This window comes from Nilaparvata lugens, chromosome 7 (genome assembly GCF_014356525.2).
Source record: "Nilaparvata lugens isolate BPH chromosome 7, ASM1435652v1, whole genome shotgun sequence".
In the NCBI taxonomy this organism is placed as follows: Eukaryota; Metazoa; Arthropoda; class Insecta; order Hemiptera; family Delphacidae; genus Nilaparvata; species Nilaparvata lugens.
In genome coordinates this window covers 40,263,906-40,280,559 of record NC_052510.1, presented here as the reverse complement: position 1 = coordinate 40,280,559, position 16,654 = coordinate 40,263,906, and the positions used below count along the sequence as shown (strand labels likewise).

Below are 16,654 nucleotides of genomic sequence, written 5' to 3'. Positions count from 1 at the left end.
GAGGTTCTCATTTCTGACATTTTTGGATTTTTTTCTTTCCTCATTTATCGTTCTCCACAAGACTTTGGTTTTATTTTCTGCCTGTTGTATTTTCATTTTCAATTCGAGTTGCTTTTTGTTTTTTACATCCAGGTCATAAGCTTTTTTCATTGTCAAATGTTGTTCCTTGTCTTCCATACGGCCTGTGAGCATATACTTATCATATGCTTGCATTGTAGCATCTTTTAGTTTTGTGGTTTCTTCATCCCAAAAAATTTTGTTTTTTGGTATGTTAATCTTCTTGGATTCTCTTGGCATGGTTTCATCTATGCTTAATCGCATTATTCTTTGAAATTTTTTGTATTTGTCTTCCACTGAATGAGTCGTAGTTACTGGTTTCCAATTTACAAGGCCTAGTTGCTGTTTTAGTTTGTTTAAATTTGCTTTTGAATAATTTCTGGCATACTTATAAGTGGCTGTTTGATGTTCGACTTTATATTTTATGTCACATAGTATTGAGTGATGATCTGAAATTAAATTTGGGTATGCTATTGCTTTTACTTTTTTAATAGGTATATTAAGGTAGCACCCATCTATACTTGTGGCTGTTGTCTGGGTTTTTCTAGTAACCGGTATGTCATATATGTAGCAGCCGTGCTGTTTTAGCAAATTGTTTAAATCTTTATAGGTTTGTTTATCTGTTTTCAGTATGTCTATATTTGTATCTCCTAGTAGTACTATGTGGCATTTCTTTCCTGAGTATTTTTGCAGTACACATTCCAACCTATTCAAGTATTCCACCTCTGTTCTAGGATCAGGTGATCTATAGGAACCTACTAATATCAGATTCTGTTTCTTGAGTTGGACTTCGGCTGCTATCGTCTCAAAGATCCTCTCTGTTGGCTTCTGAAGTCCTTCGAACACGATCTCTTTTATTCTTGTGGTTAAGGTGTCTTTTTTGTACAGTGCTATGCCTCCCCACATATATACAGTTCGACAGAATTTGGTAACGAGTGTGTAGCCAGGAATATGTGTGCTCAATAGCTCATCTAGTTGTAGGCCGTGTTCCGAGAGTATGAGAATGTCCGGAGTGTGAAGACTTATTTCCATCAATAGTCTGTCAATCTTATTTTGTAGGCCTCTCTGAATATTAAGATGATAGATTTTCAGTGTATCTGTTTTTTTGTGTCTATTCTGTTGTATGTCCTGATTTGTTTGCTCCTGATCCGTAGTACCGGCTGTGATGTGTTGACCTGGATGTGTTGTAGTTTTCTGTTTGTCTAGTTTGGATGAGGGGGTGAGGCTGTCTCGTAGTTTGGGTGCCGTGTGCCGCCCTCCGCCACCTCTCCAGCATCAAGTGCGCCCATCAATCTTTTGGCCAGAATCGTAGATCCTTCTATGTTAAGGTGAACTCCATCCCAATTTAGGTGATTTTTAGTGAGGTGCTGAGTGTTGTCTATATAAGTAGCGTTCAGCTGCCAGCACATAAATTTCAGTGCCTTGTTGGTTTCCTGTATAAATCTCTCATTTATGTCCTCACGCAGTGGGATGGATGATACATACCATTTTATGTGTGGAAAACGCTTGTTGTTTGCTTCTATGGTGAGCCATAGAGGTCTCATCACGTGATTTGGGGTTTTTGACCCAAGTAAGTTATTTGAGCCTATGTTTAATACTACCTTAGTTGGCAAATTGGATTTGTTTTTTAGAACCCTGCTGACATCCTGGATTTTTCCACCTGGGATGACCTCTATATTTATGTCCTGTTCACTATTTTTCTGTATAATACTAGTTGCATGTTTCAGCAAAGAGTCTCCTATTATCAGTGGTGCATCACTCTTCTGCTTCTCAGACAGCTGTGAGTTATCGTCAGGCTGTGTTAATGGTACCCTCTCTCCTGTTTTTGCATCAGGTGTATCATGTTTGGTGTATGTCTTGGGGTCGGTTTGTCCTTTGTTTGTCTGGATTTTATTTTTTGTCAAAACACCTTTCGTATTAGCTGATGGGCAGGGATTTTTTCCGGTAAAACTTGTGTGGACGGGTGAGCAATGTAAATCTGTGTTGTTCCGGTTATTCTCTCCAGTAATTCTCTCAGTGGATTCAGCGTCATTTAACAGGCGAATTGTGTCCTCTTCAGCTTTCTTCCTGATGGGGCATGTTGGCTCGGGATAGATGCCCTGGGTGAATTCAAATATGATATTTTCCAGTTTATAAACCACGTCTGCCTTCCTAGCAAGTGAATCTGAAATTCTGTCCCTGTCGGATCTAAGTAGTCGAATTTCATCGTTAAGTTCCTTTATGTCAGCTAATAAAATCTTTATTACTCCGTCCAATTGATTAGATTGACTTAGCCTAGTTTGATTTGTTCTAGCTGTGAGTTTACAGCGTGTACAAGAATTAGATTCTTCGTTTGTCGATTGGTTGCTTCTATTCAGCATTGTTGAGATCTGCATAGCCTCGTTGTTTATGAGATTACTACAACTCTCACATAGCCATGGTTGCTCGGTGCATCGTCCCGCCTTCATCAAGTCATATTTTAGGTCGCTAATGCCTACACATTTTGTGTGGTACCATATGTCCTCATTGCAGTCGCAAGCCACTGCCCTATCCTGGTCACTAACTATTTCTTGACATATATTACATAAAGACTGGTATTGGCTTCTTGCCTGAACATTAATACAATTATCACTGTAGTTTGACTTATTTTTTCCTATTTCTGGTGACATTTTATCTTGTTGATTCCTCATCCTGTCACTATGGATTCTAAATAATTGAAATTCGATGTCTAGAGGATTAGTTTGTTCTAAAAGTAATTGATCCAAGAAAATTGTGTCAAATAGAATACATTAGTCATCAAATGAAGAAGCCTGAGTCAGCGAGGTTTGCGTTCACTATAGTCAAATACAGTTTTATAATGTGTGGTATATAGTTTGAAGATTTATCACAGTGCTGGAGTTATCACAGATGTTTTTGGTAATAAAGTTTCAAGTCGTACAGTTTTATCACAGCCTCTATTCTATATCACAGTTATACGAGCGTAAAATATATTAAATTTCAAACACAGAAACACATGCACTAAAAAAGTTTTAACGTCTGATCAGGTACTTTACTCAAGCGAAAATATCCTATCAAATTTCACATTAACTTAGTTTTATCGTATAATTCGAATTCCAATGATTCAGTTTCATATGTGTAACATCTTATTCCTATAAAAACTTATATTTGCTCACAGATGGGTATGAGCTTTGTAATTTTCAAGCGCAAATGTTGTTTTCTGTCTGATTCAATAAATTTGCGATTTTTACAGTATCTAAATGAATGAAGTTAATCCTTAAAGTAAGCTCAGTTGAAGATATATTTAATGTTATGGACATAGTAATTCTTTTTCATTGCGCTGATGTTAAGTTAAGCCATAAAAACAAACTATTTACTTTCCTGTCATAATTTTCAACCTAACATTCCTGTCTAGTCTCATCATCGAGTCACAGTCACCATATTATTATACTCGAGTAAAATGTAAAGATTTACACAAAATTTTAATTGCAAAAAATTTCTTGCAGGATTGTCATTGGAACACTACAAGATCTAGATGGGGATAGAAAATGTTTTAGAATGTTCGGAGGAGTATTATGTCAAAGGACTGTCAAAGATGTTCTCCCCAACCTAATATCCACTCGTGATCAGGTAAATCTGATTTTCCAAACTCCAAACAACATAGTAAGGTCTGCGGTTGGCAGTAGCTTATTTGATTAACATTGGTGTTGCTGTCCTTGTTCATCATTCGACAGAACAGATAGTGCTATCCTTTCTAGATCCTCAACGTTGTCAAATCGTGTTTTGAAAATTTATCCTATTAAATTAAGCGAGCAATTTCTGTATATCTAAAACTGGTTATTTTTAATATCGGGAGACCGAGCTTTGCTCTAGAGTGTAAAAGCAAAGAAAATTTGTAACGAAAAAATTGAATTTATAGTTTATATTTGTCTATTAATTTTTTCAGTCGTCAAATTATTTTTACAGTTATATGAGGAGGCACAACAGGCTTATGCCCAAAACTGTCCCTTTTCAAATTTATACTACAAAACAGTCCAAATCAAAATCTAGGTTAAGATGCTATCACTCATCAAATAACAATTTATTCACACTCCAAAACCAAATTCGTCATCAATTACAAAATAGTTGTACTATGAATTTGATTTAGTATGATACACTATGTTTGCTACAATATTTGTTAATATACTACTTACTATTCTACACTAACAGCATCTAGTTACTATATTGGACTTTCTGAAAGAAACATGTTTTCTAAAAGAATGAGAAATAAACAAAAGTGAGTTTTTCCTGCTCGATTGATTATTCCTCTTGTGAGATTGCAACCATCACTAAGTACCTGATTGAATGAATACAAAAGTTCAACAGCTGAGTCATAATTTTGTCTCAGTCCTACAAACATACACTCGCTCACTCACTTTCATCATCAACAGCCGACAAAATTTCCAGCTGTTTTTCCAACGACGTATTTATCCTTTTAATGGCAAGTTATCCCAGGGTTCAGACCTGGTGCAATCGAATTTTCATATCATAAACCTACTTTGTTCCAAATTTCGTGAGAATCGTTAGAGCCGTTTTTGAGATCCTGTCACATACAGATATATGAATATATAAACAGAAATTGCTCGTTTAATAGTATAGGATATCTGGTTATTTATGTTCAACGGATCTCGAAACGGCTCTAACGATTCTCACAAAATTTGGAACATGGTAGGTTTATGGTATAAAAATTCGATTGCACTAGGTCTCATCCTTGGGAAAACTCGCTGAACGACATTAAAAGGATAATTCATCCTTGGCTGAAACAGCTGCGACTTTCGTCGTCTGTGGATAGTAAAAAGTGAGCGAGTGATTCTGTGGAAAATCAAAATATCGTATCCCCGAAATTCATAAGCTGATGTATAGGCAGCTGTAAAATATAAACACGATCATTTTAGAGAATTGTGTTCTGTTTATCAATAAAAAAATTACGAGCGAAGCTCGGTGCTCCGATATTAAATATAATCAACTAACAGGTAACCCGTGAGGAAAATGCGATCTCCTCATGCCCAGGAAACATTTAAAATTTATTATTCTGTCAAAATCTTATTCATTCTATATTATAAAACTTCGTGTATAATCTTCATCAGAGTTTATTTTTCCGGCTAAAAAGTTTGATTGGTCTTGAACCAGCAACCTTACTTTCATGAGTCGCACGTGCTACCAATTACAGAATTATGGAATCACTTGGAGAAAGATCTATAAGGTTGTGATTTTATTGTTGCGTAAACTTTGAATAACAAATTTTATAAAAATTGTAGTAAATTTATTGATAGCAATGAAAATAAGCCTATATTGGAAACACCCTCAGTAAATTCAGAAATTTTATATAAGGGTGTGATCATATTGAATGCGTTTTATGCGCAAGTGTACGTTGGATCATGCATGAGCAGAAAAACAAAATCTGAAAAGTGCTATTGAAACACGTTGTGACTTTCATGTTGCTGCTCTCACTGAAAGTAACCAGCAACTGCAAGCGGTCAGTGTGAATGTTACTATGGGTTGATAGAATTGGCTAACTCGGAATTCGCTGACTCGCCATATGAATCAATACCATATGATCAGAGCAGTTTTGATTCATACGGCAGTTTAACATGGAGTCAGCGAATTCCGAGTTAGCCAATTCTATCAACCCGTTACTATTCCTCTGTTCTTATTTTGTTACTCATCTGCGTACGCACTTGGTCACATGTGCTAGAACACCAAACGTGCACTTGCACATAAATCAAATCAAAATCTTTATTGCCGAAAACATTGAACAATGTTATTATTATAACAACGTCAGTAGCTGAAAAATTACAAACAGAGCATAAATAATAGGCTACAAGTCACACATATAATACAAATAAACAATTACATAATTAATGTACTGGAGCTTTTATTGGAATATAAATATCACAGCAACTAAAATTGAGTTCGCACACAAATAACAAAAACTTAACGACACACTACCTGCTTAGTGTAGAATCTGAGTTGAAGTAATCCTTAATAGAATAGGAACACTTTTGAATGAGTATTTTCTTTATATAGGACTTAAAATGATTCTCATCCATTGTTCTAACCTCGAGTGGTAATTTATTAAATATCTTGATACTCATTACTCATTGCTTAAAACTTTCCTTCAGGAAAGAAGACAATCAGTTAAAATCAATAATAAGATTAGTTGCCCTTTGGTAATCTGTCATGGAGTACCGCAGGGATCTGTCCTGGGACCTATATTATTTTTAATATATATCAACGACTTATTTAAGGGTGACTTCAATGGGGAAATAACTACTTTTGCTGATGACACTGCCTTGTCATATAATACAGACAATAAAATCCAACTTCAGTTAGAAGATCGCTCTGGTTTTCTTGTAATAAATTATCTATGAATGTACAGAAAACGAATTATATTATTTTTAGTCTTGCTGGGAGTCAAAGCCTTCCAGATCCTATACTTCTTCACTCATTTGACTGCAGACGAGACCAATGTGATTGTCCCATAGTTGAAATGGAATCCACAGTAAAATATTTGGGTGTGTTCCTGGATAACAATCTATCTTGGAAACAACATATATCAGTCCTTAAAAAGTCTCTCCACTTTTACTTCAGAACAATGTTCAGATTGAAGGGGCTTTGCAATCAGAATATACTTAGAGATATCTATTATGCGTTTGCCCATTCAAGACTTAGATATGGTTTGGGTTGTTGGGGGGGGGGGGGTTAACAAAAATCATTTATTAGAGTAGTTGCTGGCGTGGGTTATAGATACCACTCTTTTCCACTATTTCTCCAATCTGGGATTTTACCGCTGAGACATATGTATGTCCACAAGGTATTGTCCATGTTTTACTTGATAAATGGAAATGACGGTGTAACAGTGGACTATTGTGATTTGGTTGAGGGTCCCCATCTAACAAGAGGAGTGGTAAATCACAACCTACGAGGAGTCAGGCTAAACTGCACTCTTTTAGGAAGTCATTTATTTTTCTTACACTTAAATTTTTCAATCAATTACCCAATGATATCAAAATAGTTTTCAGGTCTCGTGATAGAATACAGTCGCTTAAATCTATTATCAAGAAATGGCTACTAAGGATGATCTTGATGATCTTGAACTAATGGCTACCCGAGAGGATCTTGAAACCATGTACAACCCTATGATTTAATTTCCAGTGACGAATGATCTATTGCTCCAATTTTGCCAAAACTGATTAATGTTATTTTTTTCTTTGTTTCATTAATATATTCTCTACACACTTCAAAATAGTTTTAAATAATGTTTTAGTGTTTGTTTAATAATTCTTAAAAAAGTGTTTGAGTTGAATTCATTGTTTCCTATTGACTGGCTCATTATTCTTCTCCGTTATATTCCTAAACTCTAGTAATGTAATGTTTTGTTTTTTTTTCCTATTCATTTTTTTGTTCCATATAATTTTTGAAATATATATTTTTTGTTTTTCTTTCGTCCTGCATGATGAATAATAGATTATTATAATTATTAATATTAGATAAATTTTTCATATATTTTCCTTGTTGAATTTGTATCTGCCAGCTTTCTCTGTTTTGTTTCTTGTCTAACTGCATTGCTCTCAACTGTACTTCATCATGCGGACGTGATTTTATCACTTGCATGATTGACTATTTCCACATATTTTTCATTTATAGCTGTATAGTGTAGGCAAGAATGGAGATTTATCAGTATTATTATTTATTTTTTTAATATTTAAGTGATGAATTTCCTTTATGTATTATACTCCATTATTATGTGTCATTATCATTATTTTAGTATTAAGAAGTAGTTGGTTATTTTCTTACACTTGCACAAGCTGTTTGTTTATTTTGTTCTTTTCTTGTGGAAATAAATATATTATTATTATTATTATTATTATTATTATTATTATTATTATTATTATTATTATTATTATTATTCATGTAGCGCCAATTTTTTTGAGCCGTAGTCCAATGGTGAGCGTCAATTCTAATATTTTGCCTACTTCTTGTATTGTAATCGTGAATGTTGCCATTCAGAGTACACTTGTGCGCATGCTTCCTCATATATAACAAACATGTAAATATGTAGAGAGAGGGAAGATTCAATAGTTTCAAGTTCAAGAAGAGTGGCTTACAAGTTGCCAGTGGTGGTGCATGACAAACTATTCTTACTGCTTTCTTCTGAAGCTTGAAGAGTGTAGGTGACATTGAGCTATTACCCCACAATTGAATACCGTAGGCTAAATAACTATAAATATGAGCATAATATACATTAATTATCACCTCATGACTAACAATATTTCTTAGCCTACGTAACATGAAAATACCCTTGGCAAGCTTGCCATATACATCAAGGATATGAGCTTTCCAATTAAGATTGTTGTCAAGTCTTAGCCCTGGAATTTAAAGGAACTGAATTTTTCTGTTGAAAGTGAATTGTAGGTTTTTAGTTTTAAGCTTGTTTAGGCGAAGAGTGTTAGCAGCACACCAATCTTCAATTTCTTTTGTGCAACTCTCAGTTGTAGTGTCAATAAAACTTTCATCAATAGGTACCACTAATACTTAATCCAAAGTCATCTGCAAAAGGTATGGGTATCTTTGCAGCATTCATTGATGAAATTTGGCAAGTCATTTATATAGAAGTGGCCCCAGTATTGATCCCTGTGGGACCCCAAAACTTATTACTTCTCCACTTGAGACTTTACCATTTTCAATTACTTATTGTAACCTGTTGCTGAGGTAAGAGCCAACGAGATTCACTGCTGCCCTGTCAAGACCATAGAATGATAGCTTATCACATAGTTTTACATGTTCCACTGTATCAAATGCTAGTGACAGATCGAAGGACCTTAGATTAACTTTTCTCTTCTGTTCCAAGCAGCTTATATTATCCTGAACTAGATTTAACACATTGTCACATGTACTCAAGTTTTTTTCTTGAATCCGTAACTGATCTTTCGATAGCAATTCGTTATTCTCAGTATTCAGCTAGTTGCTTGTGGAGGAGCTTTTCAAAAATCATGGAAATATCTGTACAATACAATGGGTCTGTAGTTTTCTATTTTCGACTTGTTACCTTTCTTATGAGTAGGTATCATCTTAACTTTTTTGAAGTCATCAGGGAATATACCCAAATCTATACATCTATTAAATATATGTGTCAGTATTTCAGATACCTTAGTAGCAGCTAATTTCAAAATAAGAGAGTTTAAGCCATAGACATCTAAGCAGTTACTGTATTTCATTCCATTTATAGTAGCAAATACCTCTTCAACCTTAACATGATTGAAGCTAAACTTTGTAACTGGTTTTGGTATTTTCTTGACATAATACCTGGAATCAAAATTGCTCTTGGAAATAGTTTTCATTTGCTTGTCTACTCTATCAAAAATCTATTTTTGTCGTCAATTGGCATATTACATTCAATTTTTGAAGATTTACTATTTTTACAAACATGTATGTTAACTATTTCCCAAGCCGCTTTAGTTTTGTTTTTACTATCAGAAATGAGTTTACTGTTATATTCAAGCTTTGCTATTTTATATTGTTTTTTACTCTTCTAATACTCCTCATTTATAGTGACACTAAGGCTATCTTTATACAAATAAAATAATTGTTGACATTTTATTTTCAAGATTTGCAATTCTGGTGTATACCATTTATTATAATCTCTACTCTGGCATATCTTCCTTATCACCAGTGGATAAGCCATAATAACCGCTCCCATAAACAAGCTCTGAAATTTTTAATTCTATGACTAATATCATCGAGCTCATAGACAGAAATCCAGTTTAATGATTCTAGATATGCCAGGAATAAGTTTGTGTTATCTGCACTAATTTGTCTTAGTAATATTGTTTTTCTGTTTATTGATACAAGACCTATTTTCAATTTTAACTTTCAGACTCAAGGCATAATGATCCAAGAAAATAGTATGCAATACTTTAGTCCTCGTCGGCTGAAATGTATATCAGTGGTAATGTTGTCTATACACGATCCATGTGAATTAATATTAATAATATTTGGTCTGGTTATTTCCTTAGTTGTAATAGACATATTAAAACTAGCCAACATGGTACATAGTTCATCTCTGCTTTCTGATTCAACATTAAAATCGGCTCCTAATATAACATTGCAATTAAAATTAAACAAATAACTCAAAATTTCATTAAGCAGCTCTAGGAATTTTCTAAAATTGCTCGTTAAAACACTATATGGCCTATAAACAGATACAACAATGATATTCAATTCCGGTATTCGAATGGCGCAAGCTTCGCATGTCATTTCCACTGACAAATCTCTTATTTTTTCTATTTCCCTTCATTCAAGCTCATTTTTTAAGAAGATAGCAGCCACTCCATGAATTCTATTGGTCCTACAGAAATATGAACCTAACTTGAATCGATCAACATTCACATAAGTCATATCATCTTTTTTTAGCCAATGCTCGCTCAGTAATATTATTTCAGAATTATTCTCATGCACAAAAAATCAATTCTATTACCTAATCCTTGAACATTCCAGCGCAATACATTTATTGATTATCTTGTATATTTTGTCCATTTCTAAAAAATGTATATCAACCGAATCCGACGATAAACTCTTCATGTCACTATCATTGACTCCTTTAACATCATAGTTCATAGGGTTAGTATCAGGTGAGTCCGAATTTCCTGGGATTGTTTGTTGCGCTGGTGTGGGCGAGTCATGACTGATCTCAATCGTAGAGTTGTGTAACAAATCTGGAGCCTGGGTTGCATCTGATCGTTCTCCCTCGCTAATCATCGTGGAGCTTCTTCTGTTAATCTGCTCTGTGACCTGTGTCAGTAGATGATTTGCTAACACCGCCTTTCCTCTCCTGTTAAGATGAAGACCATGCTTGGTGAAATGCCATCTCCTGAGCAAGCAGTTTATATCCTTGTAGCTACGACCCGGTTCACCCTAGTAATCATTCAAAGTCTTTGATACAATGGAATTAGCATGGAAGAAATCTCTGTTGAGTTCAGGTGCATCGTATCTATGAGGAATACTGTAAACCTGGATGTTAGTTTTCAGCTTACATTTTAAAACTGTTTCCATTGACTCAAGTACAGACAATTGATAGGGTTCAATATGATGACAGTCATTAGTTCCCCCCATCACAACAACAAAATCCTCTTCTGTGAAATCACTGATAAAATTAAAACCGTCCTGGACTATGTGCTTGAGTTTTGCTCCTGGTTTCGAATATACAAAAATTTCAAATTCATCTCCTATATCAGTCAGGTATTTGCTTAGTTCTTCTCCTTGACTATCGGATAAAACTGTCAATCTTCTCTTCTTCCTACCGGTAGTTAGGTTTTCAGTCTCATTTTTCCTTTCATCAATGCCCATCTGTTTTCTATTTTCATGTCGGTTCACTGGCGTTTTACACTGGTGGTCCTCCGCTCCCATCATGTATTAATTTACATACGTCTCACATGCAGAAGCTGACAAATCTTCCGTAGAAAGCAGAGTAAATCTATTATTCATTATTCTCTCTACAAACAGTTTTAGATTCATTCGTATTTCTTGGACTAATAAAATCATTTTCAGGATTGTTCACACTAGGCTTAGTAAAACCGTTTACTCGTCCCATTGACTTATTTTGATTATTTATCAAGTCAATTATCGCAGTTTTGTTCAGCAGATCATCTTTCAATAGTTTTATTTCCGTCTCTGGAACCTCAATACTAGTTTTTAACATTTTATTCTCTTTCTCAGCCCTTCCTTATACACTAATGAGTCATTAAAATGCTCCTTCCTTTTATTCTTCTCTTCTTTCAGAAGCGTCGCCATCGAATCATTCTCATCTGATATATCTTTTAGCGTTTTCCTTAGGTCACTATTATCCGAAATTACACTGTCCAGCCTATTCAGCACTTCAACAATATGCGGGGTCACTTCAGCCACCGCATTGTCCGTTGATGTATCTGCAATACTCGCAAGTGAACTTCTGTTATTTATCGCGAATTCTATCACCAAGTCGTTACCCAGTTCGTTTTTTAAATCACTTAGTTCCAACCCTGTTCGTCATTATTTAACTTTTGGCGTCTGTTCCTGGTCAACATGCATTGGTTAATTTTGAAATTCACAAGTGGCGCTTGGAACGTTGCTAGGATACAGGTGTAAACAAACGACAATGTCAACAGCTGATAAAGTCAAAACGTCCTATCGCCGGTAGGAGGCTAGACTATCTTATCATAAGTCTTCGTAATCTGTTTGCCGATAATATCATCACAACACATAGTCCGGGCGCAATGTCATGAATAAGGCACTCCGTGGTCATTTTTTAGTAACAGCCGTGGAAGATGTCTCAATTTCTTCATTATTAGGTCTAGCATAATAAGGATCGTGATGATGATAAATCGAAATCACAGGCAAACACCTCGGAAACAAGATGGCCGCCAAAATTTTCAGGGTTTTGCTATATCGCTTGTATTTCAATAACCGTTCAAGATATTCAACCGTTTTTTAGACGAAAATATTTTTAAAATCTCCTACAATTTTTGTCTTATAGAATTTTCCTCTAAAACACATATTTTTTAGTTATAACCTTCAGAAGGCCAAAAAAACGTTTTCTCTAAATTTGTTCAAATATAATTCCATTATAACTTTTTTTGAAAAAATGAGTTCTCCAAAGAAAACCCTGCATGATTTCTGGTGCGTTTTTCCATACGCATGAGGTAACAAGCTAGAACTATAGAATCGAATTTTTTTTTAGAATTACAGACGATTTATTGAAAATCGACAAATTTTTGCCGCCATCTTGTTTTTTTGATGATGACAAACATTTTTGAGATTGCCGTCATTGATAATCTCTTTCTGCACATCATTATAAAGAGATTGATACCATTCTCAAGTCTGTACCTTCAAGGAGTCATGAGTTACACGGTTTTCTAATTGTTGGGATTGGCATTTGGTGGAAAAAGCGTGTTTTCCGCTGAAAAAAGTACATTTTACTCTTTTTCCGATGACACTCCAGCCGTAAAATATTGACTTACAGCCTCCAACAAGATGTCATTTTGAAGCTTTGGAAATATTCTACAACACTGTGCCAATAATACTTGTGTTTGTCTACTGCGAATACATATACAGGGTGGAAAGTGAAATATTGTCCCCGAAAAATGTATGTTTCAAGTTCTTGAAGTTGAATAAATAATGGAAAGAGTGGTCGAAATGAGATGATTCTCTCGAACATCATTGTTTGGTTAATTTTAAACACTTTGGTGGTAAAACCAGTCCGATATCTCTCACAATAACTGAATAACAAGCGATATAAAAATTTCTGTCAATAATGACCGCCATCTTGTATTATTCAATGATGTCGAATATTTTCGTTGTTTCCATCATCAATATTCTTATTCGTCTTGTTGTAACGAAGAGATTGAGACCATTTGCAGTCTCTATCTTAAAGTAGTCATGAAACAATCGATTTTATAGTTCTAGCTTGTTACCTCATGCGTATGGAAAAACGCACCAGAAATCATGCAGGGTTTTCTTTGGATGGCGCTGGAGAACTCATTTTTTCACGTACAGCTCATGAAGATATATCGTTCCAAAGTTAAAAAACGCTCTAAATTTCACAGATTCAAAATTTCTCTGTATCTCTTGCACAAAAAAAGTTATAATGGAATGATATTGAACAAATTTAGAGAAAAAGTTTTTTGGGCTTCTGAAGGTTATAACTAAAGAAATATGCGTTTTAGAGGAAAATTCTATAAGACAAAAATTGTAGGAGATTTTAGAAATATTTTCGTCTAAAAAAACGGTTGAATATCTTGAACGGTTATTGAAATACAAGTGATATAGCAAAACCCTGAAAATTTGGCGGCCATCTTGTTTCCGAGGTTTTTGCCTGTGATTTCGACTTCTCATCATCACGATCCTTATTATGCTAGACCTAATGAAGAAATTGAGGCATCTTCCACGACTGTTACTCAAAAATGACCAAGGAATGACATTTGCGCCCGGACTAACACTCAAAAGTAGACGTAGTTCATCAAACATGCACAATACTGAAACAACTTATACGACACTACTTTTACTATAATTTTCAGCCGGCACAAAGATTGAGGTTAAAAACTAGAGAAGTTCATAAGTCTTTTACGAAAAGAAAGCTATACGGCCACTGTAACTATTTCAGTTTTCTCTGAGAATACTTTATTTACACTTTTCGGAAATCAAATAATAAATAACTTTGTAAGTAAAACAAGTTAAATTAATAATATTATAGAAAGCACACTAAACCACGTATTATTACCGTCAGATCAGGCCTGCCACCCACCCACATATACATACGCATTCAATTTGATGTGTAAAATTGCAAGTTTATTAGTTCATTTAGTAATAATTCGTCAATTGTAGATTTCCTGTTTTTATATTATTATCCTGTAAGAAATTCCTTCCTGTTAGTTCAGTTAACGAAGGTTTATAGAGGAAAAAGTTTGGAAGACAAGTTTTGACCCTGCGGATCTGTTTAGGATAGTAGAGATAAAATATCCCCACCTGTACTAAGGGGGTGGGGTGGTTAAAAAGTACCATTTTTTGGTTTCTCGCATAAAACTCGAAAACTATGCATTTTACGAACATAACTTTTCCATACAAAATTGAACGATTTTTAACAAATTTTATAGTTTTCCAGATATCCGCTCATAAAGGTGTGACATTCAAAACAAAACACGTTTGCCTCCAATGTTTTGCTATTTTTGCTGTTATAACTTTTCAAATGCCGCCACAGTGACGGTCACAAGTTTAGGTAACTTACAAGTATTTCAGACTCCTATTTGATTTGTAGATTTTTATGGAATAAGCTTTCTATGTATTCAGGGGAAAGATTTAGAAACCAAGTGTTAAGTTTCCTTCTCGAATAGCTTTAAATAAATGTTACTGATGCAGCCTGTTCAAAATTGCAATAGTCTATTGTTACACCTCCATTACCACTAATTTGAAAATCATTAATAGCACCTTAAAATGAAAATGAATCTTACATACTGGTAAAATTTTAAGATGGAAACTATTACTCATCAAATTCTACAGCTGTATTGGAAAATTTTTTTATTCTATTCATTTATTTACAATATTCTTATCTATATCAGTACTATTATAATCATTATTGAAACATTTATAATGATTATATACTCATATGTATTGGTCTGTTACTACAATACAGCCAGGTAGACTTGAATAAGGCTGAAATAACAAAAAAGTAATATGTTGGTTATTATTAATTAATATCTCGTTGGAAACTAATGTATTTACTTTTGCAGTTGAAGAACCTGATCGAAACTCTGAACGATCAGCTAACAAAAAAAGGAGCGGAAATTAACGAGTACAAAGAAAAATACGACATTCGATTTCAAAGAGAAATGGGAGGTCCTTCAGGAAGTGGTGGTGGGGTGGAGGAGCAAGCCAAGAAGGAGGGGAGAAGAAATCAGAACCTTCGAGAAACGTCATCATGGTGAATCCAATGTAAATAACATTATTATAATAATTGATGGACAAGTGAACAATGTGATCGAACGTTATAGAGTTGCGAGTGAACACCGAGTGCTTGAATAATATCAACGAATTGGACTATTCATTTTCTGTGAATTCGTTGATCATCATTGTTTTATCTTATTAAAACTCTTCCAATGAGATGTCACAAATCTCTAAGCTAATCAACTTTTCACGGCATAGAAATTCTCACAGTATTAGTTCTTGTTTTCAAGCAATTCAATCATAGGAGAAAACGTGAGACTTGAAAATCGTTTTTTTATAATGTTATTTAAATTGCTTTACTAACGTTGTGTTGTGATAGTAATATTCATTGTTGTTCTTACTTAGCCTCGAATTAATGTAATGCTTCAGAAATCTAATGTGAGATAAGAACTGATGGATTAAAAAGTACGTTGATTGGCAACATTTCATAGTTATTTTTTAAAATTATAAATCATCCATGAAGTCTGTAAGAGGGATCCATTTTGATCGTGCTCATCTTGATAATCCAGAATTTTATTATTATCTTACTTTTTTGTTAATCTATGATCCTGTATGATTTGAAAAAGTTGATTGTATGGGAGGGTCATGTGTATGAGAAGGCCGGCTGCGCGGTAACTTTGCCCTCCAAGACAGCAATAATACAATTCAATCCTGTTTTGTATTTCAATCCTAGCCAGATTTCTATAGGCCGACAGGTTATTCTAATTGGTGGATCCAGTTTGAAAAATAAATATTTACTGAAATCAGGTACTTATACAATTAGGTACTTTATTGTTCTGTAAACCTTACCAATGGAAAGATATACAAATATTTTTTCACAAAATTTACCTTAGGGCGGGCCCTATTAAGCTGGATTCCCACATATCAGCAGTTATTGGAAGCTCGGCCCTCATAGTCATGTCTTGAGTTTCGGGAGAAGGTATAAGTTACTAAAACTTATAACTAGTGGCCAAGTCAGGTTTGTATGGTGGGTGATCGAAATTATCCCAATTGATTTGCTGGAGAAGCTTTTGGTTGCACCAGCACTGTGAGTCCGAGTTGTCATGCATCACAACGATTCCGCAAGTCATTTCAACTGACGTATTTCATTTTTCGAGACCATTCACAC

The 16,654-nt window shown here is 34.5% G+C and overlaps 1 protein-coding gene across 1 annotated transcript; it reads left to right on the top strand.

Moving 5' to 3' along the window:
- The first annotated feature begins 3,516 nt into the window (after positions 1-3,516).
- On the top strand, positions 3,517-15,972 carry LOC120352412 (prefoldin subunit 2-like). The gene is made up of 2 exons (XM_039432751.1): positions 3,517-3,663; positions 15,333-15,972. Exons 1-2 carry the CDS (start codon positions 3,592-3,594, stop codon positions 15,525-15,527), a joined length of 267 nt encoding a protein of 88 aa, XP_039288685.1. The 5' UTR covers positions 3,517-3,591; the 3' UTR covers positions 15,528-15,972.
- Positions 15,973-16,654: the final 682 nt, after the last annotated feature.